General features: G+C 42.1%; 1 protein-coding gene across 3 annotated transcripts; it reads right to left on the bottom strand.

Moving 5' to 3' along the window:
* Positions 1–367: 367 nt before the first annotated feature.
* On the bottom strand, positions 368–9,059 carry LOC139581040 (charged multivesicular body protein 2a). Of its 3 annotated transcripts, none has more exons than XM_071410360.1 (6): positions 8,948–9,059; positions 8,101–8,268; positions 7,803–7,982; positions 7,484–7,614; positions 2,324–2,385; positions 368–2,171 (listed from the first exon to the last, which is right to left on the bottom strand). In XM_071410360.1, exons 2-6 carry the CDS (start codon positions 8,266–8,268, stop codon positions 2,050–2,052), a joined length of 663 nt encoding a protein of 220 aa, XP_071266461.1. In that variant the 5' UTR covers positions 8,948–9,059; the 3' UTR covers positions 368–2,049. The 3 variants fall into 3 exon arrangements, with proteins under 3 accessions (XP_071266461.1, XP_071266462.1, XP_071266463.1); XM_071410361.1 differs by having other exon boundaries at positions 8,819–9,050; XM_071410362.1 differs by lacking the exon at positions 8,948–9,059 and adding an exon at positions 8,749–8,811.
* Positions 9,060–12,292: the final 3,233 nt, after the last annotated feature.

Here is a 12,292-nt window from a genome sequence, read left to right on the forward strand (position 1 = left end):
TGTAGATTAACAAGCTCTGAGATCGATTGATAATGGTAATTAATAATGGAGCCATATCCGTCAGTGGAATGGAGTGCAAACTTTTTTTTTTTTGAAAACCCCTTGAATTATACTATTGGGATACCTGAGTTCGAACAACATTGGCATATAAGCAATGAGAATTTAGAGGCAAGCAAGGTTACACCATGGGAGTTTAGTGTATAATTACCACTGCTATAATGAGATTGATCTTGTTGGTCAAGGGGGGGGGTGGGGTTAGTCTGGCTGACACCAGCTCGCTGTGTCGTTACATGGGTCGGTCAGGGTATGTAAATTAATGTTATCACATTTCTAGGTATTGAGGGAAGATGATTAGCTCCAGCATCTGTCAAATGTGAAAAATGTTTATTGAATAAAGGCAAAATAGGACATTTCTTACAAATATAAACCACACCCTCAATCAACCTTTCGATAAATATTATGTTATCAGGAACTCATGATGACTACACTTTTATGGATAAAAGGCTATTTCAGTTCTATCAGGCACCATCGAGTAAGTGCCCCCTTTTTGGACATTTGACATGGAGAAAAATTAACCAAATTGTACACACATTTTACCACACTCAAAACTTCTTTTTTATTTATTTTTTATCCATTCCGCAGTCCCATTACTAATTCTAAACCTAGGTTATACAAACTCCCACAAATATAATTATACGAAGTAAATCAAAAGCAAGCAAGAAACCACAAACCATAAAACCATTACAAAATCATGTTAATATCTGACAATGTGTAGTGAATGCTCTTAGGCACACCTCTATGAAAGGTAAGAATGTACAAATGTAGTGATGCTTGTACATCAAATATACAAAAGGTTTACTTTATTAGAATAGTCTAAATTCACTAACTTTGGGTTCCTTTAAATAATGTTACATTTACCCATGAAGCAAAAATAACATGCCTTTGGGCGTATTCAAACTCACTTCATTAAAATATTCCCTATAAAAGAGAATGCTTCATTTTTTTTTTTTTAGAACAATTGTGTATGGATAATGATTCTGATCAGTCATTGATAAAAGATAACAACACCTGCAAACAAAAAGCCATATACCGTAATAACATTGACTACTCACTGAAATCCTCCAGTGTTCATCCACCACTCTTCCACAAGGAAATCTATACTGAACAAAAATATAAAAGCAACATGCGACAATTTCATTGATTTGACTGATTTGCAGTTAATATGAGAATCAGTCAATTGAAATAAATTCATTAGACCCTAATCTATGGATTTCACATGACTTGGATTACAGATATGCATCTGTTGGTCACAGATACCTTTAAAAAAAATGGGCCTCACAATGGGCCTCAGGAACTCGTCGCGGCATTTTTGTGCATTCAAATTGCCATCGATAAAATGCAACTGTGTTTGTTGTCTGTAGCTTATGCCTGCCCATACCATAACCCCACCACAGGGCATTGTTCACAACGTTGACGTCACCAAACCACTCACCCACACAACGCCATACACGGTTTGCAGTTGTGAGGCCGGTTGGACGTACTGCCAAATTCTATAAAACAACGTTGTAGGCAGCTTAGAGTAGAGAAATTAACATTCAATTCTCTGGCAACAGCTCTGGTGGACATTCCTGCAGTCAGCATGCCAATTGCATGCTCCCTCAAAACTTGAGACATCTGTGGCATTGTATTGTGAGCCAAAATTGCACATTTTAAAGTGGCTTTTTATCGTCCCTAGCACAAGGTGCACCTGTGTAATGATCATGCTGTTTAATCAGCTTCTTGATATGCCACACCTGTCAGGTGGATAGATTATCTTCGCAAAGGAGGAACACTCACTAACAGGGATGTAAACAAATTTGTGCACAAAATTGAGAAATAAGCTTTTTGTGCGTATGGAAAATGTCCGGGATCTTTTATTTCAGCTCATGAAACATGGGACCAACACTTTACTCGTTGCGTTTATGTTTTTGTTCAGTATAGATACAGAAAGCTAAGTTGCTGAGTACATCTAGCTGTATTAACACCAGGCAGCCAAAGTGCTGTTGTGTGTCAGTCTCTCCTGAGGTTATTCAGTCTCTCTTCCAGGTCAGCATCTGCATCTGCCAGAGCTGGCTGGGGTTCAGCTTTCTTCCCACCTGCCACTGAGAGGCTACCTCCCGTGGATGGCAGATCTAAATGAACAGGAAGGAAATGATTTATATCAATCAATAGGAACCGTGATGAAGAGATGACCAGCTGTATCACTACTACAGCATTTTAGTAAAGTGAGTGCAGTTGTAAATCTTACTAACTGCAAGCACAATAACTTCACTTTATTCCTTACTTGAGAGTTCGTCAGAGAGATTGAGACCCAGCTCGTCCAACACTTGGGACACAACAGCATCACTGAAAATAAAGAGTTAGTGTTTCCATAGATTTACCAGCTAACATAAGGTAACGTATGCCAAAAGTATAAATTGTACAATTTAAAATAAGATATAACGATGTCTTCATATTGATTTGGGGCAGGTTTTCATTTTTTGATTTTTTTTAAACCAAATCTGTATTTTGGATGTAAATGACATTTTTTTTGCGATTTCACTTGGTCTTAAGAAACCTACCCCACCCGCAATAGACTTCTTCATGCAGATAAAACATTAACAAAGGCTCCAAAAACACCCAAATACATCCTTTTAGAAATGGCAATTCTGTCAGTATAGATATTTTCCATTTTGTTGGACTTGAATGATAACTTCTCCATGTAGCCGGCGCATGAGCACACGGAAAAGTATCACTCGAGTTCAAAATGGAATAAAAAAAAAGGTTTGGAATGACACAATGTCAAGGGTACAACATCTAAAGACTTACATCACTATACTGATAGTGTTGCCGTTTCGAATTAAGTGATAATGCCCGAGAAGCCAGTGTTTGGATGATATATTGGCACGGGTGTTGTTAACCGTGCCAATATATCCTCCAAACACTGGCTTCTCGGGCATTATCACTTTTATACAACGGATTACCAACATATTCAAATCAAACTTTATTTTGATGAATTTATTCATACTATTTCATCCTTCCAAATCAAATCAAATCAAATCTTATTAGTCACATACACATGGTTAGCAGATGTTAATGCGAGTGTAGCGAAATGCTTGTGCTTCTAGTTCCGACAATGCAGTAATAACAACAAGTAATCTAACCTAACAATTCCACAACTACTACCTTATACACACAAGTGTAAAGGGATAAAGAATATGTACATAAAGATATATGAATGAGTGATGGTACAGAACGGCATAGGCAAGATGCAGTAGATGGTATAGAGTACGGTATATACATATGAGATGAGTACTGTAGGGTATGTAAACATAAAGTGGCATAGTTTAAAGTGGCTAGTGGTACATGTATTACATAAAGATGGCAAGATGCAGTAGATGATATAGAGTACAGTATATACATATACATATGAGATGGGTAATGTAGGGTATGTAAACATTATATTAAGTGGCATTGTTTAAAGTGGCTAGTGGTACATTTTTACATAATTTCCATCAATTCCCATTTTTAAAGTGGCTGGAGTTGAGTCAGTATGTTGGCAGCGGCCGCTAAATGTTAGTGGTGGCTGTTTAACAGTCTGATGGCCTTGAGATAGAAGCTGTTTTTCAGTCTCTCGGTCCCTGCTTTGATGCACCTGTACTGACCTCGCCTTCTGGATGATAGCGGGGTGAACAGGCAGTGGCTTGGGTGGTTGTTGTCCTTGATGATCTTTATGGCCTTCCTGTGACATCGGGTGGTGTAGGTGTCCTGGAGGGCAGGTAGTTTGCCCCCGGTGATGCGTTCTGCAGACCTCACTACCCTCTGGAGAGCCTTACGGTTGTGGGCGGAGCAGTTGCCGTACCAGGCGGTGATACAGCCCGACAGGATGCTCTCGATTGTGCATCTGTAGAAGTTTGTGAGTGCTTTTGGTGACAAGCCGAATTTCTTCAGCCTCCTGAGGTTGAAGAGGCGCTGCTGCGCCTTCTTCACAACGCTGTCTGTGTGGGTGGACCAATTCAGTTTGTCCGTGATGTGTACACCGAGGAACTTAAAACTTTCCACCTTCTCCACTACTGACCCGTCGATGTGGATACGGGGGTGCTCCCTCTGCTGTTTCCTGAAGTCCACAATCATCTCCTTTGTTTTGTTGACGTTGAGTGTGAGGTTATTTTCCTGACACCACACTCCGAGGGCCCTCACCTCCTCCCTGTAGGCCGTCTCGTCGTTGTTGGTAATCAAGCCTACCACTGTAGTGTCATCCGCAAACTTGATGATTGAGTTGGAGGCGTGCATGGCCACGCAGTCGTGGGTGAACAGGGAGTACAGGAGAGGGCTCAGAACGCACCCTTGTGGGGCCCCAGTGTTGAGGATCAGCGGGGTGGAGATGTTGTTACCTACCCTCACCACCTGGGGGCGGCCCGTCAGGAAGTCCAGGACCCAGTTGCACAGGGCGGGGTCGAGACCCAGGGTCTCGAGCTTGATGACGAGTTTGGAGGGTACTATGGTGTTAAATGCTGAGCTGTAATCGATGAACAGCATTCTCACATAGGTATTCCTCTTGTCCAGATGGGTTAGGGCAGTGTGCAGTGTGGTTGCGATTGCGTCGTCTGTGGACCTATTGTGTCGGTAAGCAAATTGGAGTGGGTCTATGGTGTCCGGTAGGGTGGAGGTGATGTGGTCCTTGACTAGTCTCTCAAAGCACTTCATGATGACGGAAGTGAGTGCTACGGGGCGGTAGTCGTTTAGCTCAGTTACCTTAGCTTTCTTGGGAACAGGAACAATGGTGGCCCTCTTGAAGCATGTGGGAACAGCAGACTGGGATAAGGATTGATTGAATATGTCCGTAAACACACCAGCCAGCTGGTCTGCGCATGCTCTGAGGACGCGGCTGGGAATGCCGTCTGGGCCTGCAGCCTTGCGAGGGTTAACACGTTTAAATGTTTTACTCACCTCGGCTGCAGTGAAGGAGAGCCCGCAGGTTTTGGTAGCGGGCCGTGTCAGTGGCACTGTATTGTCCTCAAAGCGGGCAAAAAAGTTATTTAGCCTGTCTGGGAGCAAGACATCCTGGTCCGCGACGGGGCTGCTTTTCTTTTTGTAATCCGTGATAGACTGTAGACCCTGCCACATACCTCTTGTGTCTGAGCTGTTGAATTGCGACTCTATTTTGTCTCTGTACTGGGACTTAGCCTGTTTGATTGCCTTGCGGAGAGAATAGCTACACTGTTTGTATTCGGTCATGTTTCCGGTCACCTTGCCCTGGTTAAAAGCAGTGGTTCGCGCTTTCAGTTTCACGCGAATGCTGCCGTCAATCCACGGTTTCTGGTTTGGGAATGTTTTAATCGTTGCTGTGGGTACGACATCGTCAATGCACTTCCTAATGAACTCGCTCACCGAATCAGCATATTCGTCCATGTTGTTGTTGGACGCAATGCGGAACATATTCCAAGCCGCGTGATCGAAGCAGTCTTGAAGCGTGGAATCAGATTGGTCGGACCAGCGTTGAACAGACCTGAGCGCGGGAGCTTGTTGTTTTAGTTTCTGTTTGTAGGCTGGAATCAACAAAATGGAGTCGTGGTCAGCTTTTCCGAAAGGAGGGCGGGGGAGGGCCTTATATGCGTCGCGGAAGTTAGTATAACAATGATCCAGGGTTTTACCAGCCCTGGTAGCACAATCGATATGCTGATAGAATTTAGGGAGTTTTGTTTTTAGATTAGCCTTGTTAAAATCCCCAGCTACGATGAATGCAGCCTCAGGGTGTGTGGTTTCCAGTTTACAAAGAGTCAGATAAAGTTCGTTCAGGGCCATCGATGTGTCTGCTTGGGGGGGAATATATACGGCTGTGATTATGATCGAGGAGAATTCCCTTGGTAGATAATGCGGTCGACATTTGATTGTGAGGAGTTCTAGATCAGGTGAACAGAATGACTTGAGTTCCTGTGTGTTGTTATGATGATCACACCACGTCTCGTTAATCATAAGGCATACCCCCCCGCCCCTCTTCTTACCAGAAAGATGTTTGTTTCTGTCGGCGCGATGCGTGAAGAAACCAGCTGGCTGCACTGACTCCGTTAGCGTCTCTTGAGTTAGCCATGTTTCCGTGAAGCAGAGCACGTTGCAATCCCTGATGTCTCTCTGGAATGTTACCCGTGCTCGGATTTCATCAACCTTATTGTCAAGAGACTGGACATTGGCGAGTAGTATGCTAGGGAGTGGAGCGCGATGTGCCCGTCTCCGAAGCCTGACCAAGAGACCGCTACGTTTGCCCCTTTTACGGCGTCGCATAGGGTCCCCGGCTGGGATCAGATCCATTGTATTGGGTGGAAGGCAAAACACTGGATCCGTTTCGGGAAAGTCATATTCCTGGTTATAACGATGGTGAATTGACGTTAATCGTATATTCAGTAGTTCCTCCCGACTGTATGTAATGAAACCTAAGATTACCTGGGGTACCGATGTAAGAAATAACACATAAAAAAACAAAATACTGCATATTTTCCAAGGAACGCGAAGCGAGGCGGCCATCTCGGTCGGCGCCATTTTAACACATTGGTTCATGGTTCACATTTAACACACATTTTTCCACAAGATATAGTCCCGAAACAAATCTAGGGTTGCTACCCAAGCCGGTTGGTCGTTCGTTTTATTGGTTCGGTTGTCAGACTGAACGGACCCAGTCGTTTATTTGGATACATCCATAACAATGAGCTAATGAGGCACGATTTTGCCAGGCATAGAAAATGTGCTCTCTCTTTAGGACACTGTTGTTCAGAGGAGCTAGCCAACAACACAGCTAACACTAACTTCAAACTGAAGCTGGAAAGACTGCAAACTAGCTGCACTTAATTTCGTGTTACCTTTTTTAAATTCAAATTTCTTTGTATATATCCATAAAAATTATGCCAGCTAATTCATGATTTCGACTGGCTGAGAAACTGCCTGCCTCTCTCTCGTCCCGACTCCTGACACGTTCATTACTATGGGACAGTTGGAGATCGAATTTGAATATTGAAACAATGTTGCAAATGTCAGAGAGAGACAGTATAGTTTATACAAATCTCCGATGTTAAAAACTAAATGTTAGTCTAAAAGAAATGTGAGAATGTCTAGATGCTTTTTATGGTGGAGATCAAGTTTATAACTTCCCTGCCTGAGCTGATGAGACAGTGGATTGCGCAGTCAAATGGAACAGAGTAAATAGGCATTTTAACGTCATAGATTTAACCGGTGGTAACTTGTGGAATAGACACCGGCTGGAATGCGCTTTTAACCAATCAGCATTCATGGTTCATGTTTTATCTGTGCCTCTGCAGAATGAGCATTAGGAAGTCTATCGCTGGTGGTATAAGTTTCTCAAAACCAAGTGAAATCGCAAAAAAAAGGTCTGGACACTTCTATGACATGACATTTAAAGTGTACCTATCCTTTAAAGGATTTGGCTGGAATTTCTCTGTCATGAACCCCCTACCTCTCTTCTTCATCATCCTCATCACCCATGGCATCATCTATGGCATCATTCATCATCTCCTCTTTCATGTCCATGATCTCACTCTGTCGTTCAAACTCCATCATGATCTTCTGAATCTGTGGCAACTTCATCTGTGTAGGGGAAGTGAATGTTATGTTATGAGCCAATGGAATGTATTAGCACAATTCAACCGGTAACAAAAATGACTACAAAAGTTTGAGGCTTTTTAAGTGCCTTACAGTTCTACTGGCACGTTGTCTCGATACAGAATTGAATCATGTTTTTAACAGGAATCATGAAACAATGAAAAGATACACACCTGTCTGTTCATGGTAGCCATGGCTTTGGTGACTCCTTTCATTGCCTGTGCCATGCTGTTGTTTGACTTGAGAGTCTGGATTTTCAGACTGACTGCCTGGATATTTGCCCTCATCATAATAAATTTCTTCACATAGTGCCTTGTGCGAACCAAGTCCTTCGCCATGATCTTGACAGCATCCTAGAATGGTGTGTGGATAAGTGTGAGACAATTGACAATGATGCATGACAATTTACATAAAGGCGTGAAGTATTTTCCCCCTTTAAACAGCCCCTTATATTTGCCCTCATTATCTCACCATTTGTCCTTGTTTGGCCATTTTCTTAATGTCAGCTATTATTTTCTTCTCCTGCTGCTCCAGTCTTTGTCGCTCTCTGTCCAGATCTCTCATGGCCCGATTCAGTGCCCTCTGGTTCTGCCTCAGCATCTCCTCTGGGGTCTTCCTCTTCCCAAACAGGAACTCCATCTAATGTACAAAATTGGGAAAGGAAATAATTTGGCTACACATATCATCCAAATCTACCTCTTTCCTGTCAGTCATTATTACTTAGAATTTACAATGTGTCCGTTTCCCCCCTAAACAGGCACTAATTTTCTGTACGTTTCATGCATGCGTTTTGTTTGTAAGATAACTACATTATAAACATGAATTCGTGTAGGATAACTCCTCATCTGATCCATTTACTGTAGCTAGCTGGACTCTGATTAAGCTTCTTTTTAACAATCATCGTTAACGTGATTTATCAAATTCCCAGAATTCAATAAACAGGCATACTATGCATAGATAAATGGACTTGATTATGTAGACCTTTAAACTATTAGCTAGCTAGCTAGGTATGCGTGCTTCCTTGGTAGTTTAACGTTAGTAGCTAACATTAGCTGCTAGGTAGCTAACTACGAAGTTGAGTCATAGTAACAAGCTAGTTATTATTCAATTTTATGTTACAGTGTATGAAGTATTTCGTGGCGGGGCTGTTTAAGTCGCGATAATGGCTACTGTTATGGAAAATAGCTACCGTTTGAGAGGTCTTCCCCGGTTTTAAATCGGAAACAGACACCCTATTTGCACAGATAGATGGATTTGTTTTCTTTTATGGACTTCCGCAGAAAGTTAGCTTCACTTCCGTCCTACTCCTACTCCTTACCCTTCTCCTACTCCTAATACTTCTTCTACCCCTTCTCTTTCTTATTCTCCTCCTTCTTCTTGATTTGATTCTTCTCTCTCTATGGCATATTGGCGTTCGCAACAATGAAATGTGCATTCCACACCTTACTGTGCTGGTGGATAATAAGTATCCCAAAAAAGGAAAACATTTTAGGTAAAAATAAATAAAATATCATACAAACTACCAAACAAAAAGAAGTGAACTAAACAAAATCAACCTGCTTTTCTGTTTAATTTAAAAAAAAATATATAATCAGGTCCCAACACAGGCTCAGAAGCCTCCTGTGAGGGCGGGACATTTCCTAGCGACAAAAGTCCTTGTAGTGCTTCTGCTGTAAAGTCTTGGAGCCCCAAAAACTTATCAGCTGCAGATATAATGATATCCAGCTTATTGGACTTCTTAGACACAATTAATCACTGTGGCTATAAATGCCACAAAATCCACCTTCTTCACAATGAGTGTACCCAGATCACCTGATTGACTTAAAACACTAGCAACTGGTTGCAATGTATCCACCGCCATATCTTCAACACTGTTGCCTCTTGCCCCTTCGACTCTCTTCACCGCCTCCACATAGGAGATCCGCTGCGCAGCCCAGATCCTTGACACCTCGACCTCCTTCACTCTACAGTGCACTCAAGGATGTCCAGAATATGATCCCCACCACAGTTGCAACAATATACTTCTCCCGTCTGCAAACATGTGACACGGGATCATATCCTTTACAATTTCTACACTATAATGGTTTGGACATGCTCTCCCCGTATACCTCACATATCCACGCTTCACATATTCAGGCAGAGTCTCCTCAAACAACAATAATATCGACAGGCTTTTCTTCTTCCTTACATTTACCATACGGGTCAGGCGAGATGCACTGACCATTCCTGGGAATTTCTGACTAAGCTACTCATCATCTACAGTGCCAGTCAAAAGTTTCAACACACCTACTCATTCAAGGGTTTCTCTTTACTTTTACTATTTTTATACATTGTAGAATAATAGGGAAGACATCAAAACTATGATATAACCAGGGTGGCTATAACATATGGAATCATGTAGTAACCATAAAAGTATATTTTATATTTGAGATTCTTCAAAGTAGCCACCCTTTGCCTTGATGACAGCTTTGCACACTCTTTGCATTCTCTCAACCAGCTTCACCTGGAATGCTTTTCCAACAGTCTTGAAGGAGTTCCCACAAATGCTGAGCACTTGTTGGCTGCTTTTTCTTCACTCTGTGGTCCAACTCATCCCAAACCATCTCAGTTGGGTTGAAGTCGGTTGATTGTGGAGGCCAGGTCATCTGATGCCGCACTCCACTCTCCTTCATCAAATAACTCTTACACAGCCTGGAGGTGGGTTTGGGGTCATTGTCCTGTTGAAAAACAAATGATAGTCCCACTAAGCACAAACCAGATTGGATGGCGTATCGCTGCAGAATGCTGTGGTAGCCATGCTGGTTAAGTGTGCCTTGAATACTAAATAAATCACAGACAGTGTCACCAGCAAAGCACCCCCACACCATCACATCTCCTCCTCCATGCTTCACGGTGGGAACCACACATGTGGAGATCATTCATTCACCTACTCTGTGTTTCACAATGACATGGCGGTTGGAACCAAAAATCTCAAATTTGAACAGTTGATGTTGACATGTGTCTGTTACTTGAACTCTGTGAAGCATTTATTTGGGCTGCAATCTGAGGTGCAGTTAATTGCCGATTTCTGAGGATGGTAACTCTAATGAACTTATCCTCTCTCTTTGCTTATTTGAGCTGTTCTTGCCATAATATGTACTTGGTCTTATACCAAATAGGGCTATCTTCTGTATACCAACCCTACCTTAACACAACACAACTGATTGGCTCAAACGCATTAAGAAGGACAGACATTCCACAAATTAACTTTTAACAAGGCAGACCTGTTAATTGAAATGCATTCCAGGTGACTACCTCATGAAGCTGGTTGAGAGAATGCCAAGAGTGTGCAAAGCTGTCATCAAGGCAAAGGGTGGCTACTATGAAGAATCTCAAATATAAAATATATTTTGATTTGTTTTGTGGTTACTACATTATTCAATATGTGTTATTTCATAGTTTTGATGTCTTCACTATTATTCTACAATGTAGAAAATAGTAAAAATAAAGCAAAACCCTTGAATTAGTAGGTGTGTCCAAACTTTTGACTGCTACTGTACTTAGCTAGCGAATGCAGCTAGCTAGTTTAGCCTACTAAAACACCCGGCTCAAACAGACAGGGATGCTATGTTAGCTAGCTGGCTATGGCTATCCAACACTGGAACTCTTCCGAGTCAAGATAAGCTTTTGGTTTTATTAATTTATTGCTACCTGGGCCCGCCTGTGTAACTGCTAAACTGCTAGCTGACTGTACACTGTACTGCATGATTGTAGTGGGTTATATTAGCTATGTTGACTATGACATTAGCTAATAGTGTAACAACGATATAGGCTGTGTGTAGAGGTTAGCGGTTATGATATGAAGATTTGACTTGGAAAGGTTTTTTCGCCTGGCCTCAGACAGCTGATCTGTTGCGAACTGTAATCCACAAGCGAAGGGAAAAGGTGAGAGGAAGATAGCGTGAAGGAATTATACAAAGAGCAATGTGATCATGCTGTTTGTATTTGGCTGCTATGAAAGTGAACTGTGTTTGCGTGTGATCAGCGGTGTATTCATTCTGACAATTTTGTTTAAAATCTTTTCTTTAACGGAACAAAACAGGGATACATACCTGAAATTGTCCAATTGAAACTCTTGTTTGCAACTGTTGGACTAATGATTACACCCTAGATCAGCTAGATGCAGGCAAGCGTTTGCAAGACGGTATCGAATGTACCACTGTCTGTCACCTTGATTACTAAAATGTATCTCGACCTGTGCACCGATGTAGTAAACTTTCATTCATAGGCTAGGTTGTAGCAACATGATGGGTGTAGGGAAAATTTCAGTATCATGTAGTAGCATAAACCTATCGATGTTACATTCAGCTGAATGGAATATGAATGACAGCCATCCAATATGTAAGTCTATGTGATTGTATGGGTATAGTCCAGTGTGTGTCCATAGAGTCGGTGCAAGAGAGTTAGTGCAAAAACAGGTCAATGCAGGTATTCCGGGTAGCCATTTGATTAGCTATTTAACAGTCTTGTTTAGCAGTATCATGGCTTGTGATTAGAAGCAGTTCAGGGTCCTGTTGGTTCCAGACTTGGTGCACTGGTACCGCTTGCTGTGCGTTAGCAGAGAGAACAGTCTATGGCTTGGGTGTCTGGAGTCTGAATTTATTTTGGGCCTTCCTCTGACACT

The sequence above is a fragment of the Salvelinus alpinus genome, chromosome 7 (genome assembly GCF_045679555.1).
Source record: "Salvelinus alpinus chromosome 7, SLU_Salpinus.1, whole genome shotgun sequence".
Lineage (NCBI taxonomy): Eukaryota > Metazoa > Chordata > Actinopteri > Salmoniformes > Salmonidae > Salvelinus > Salvelinus alpinus.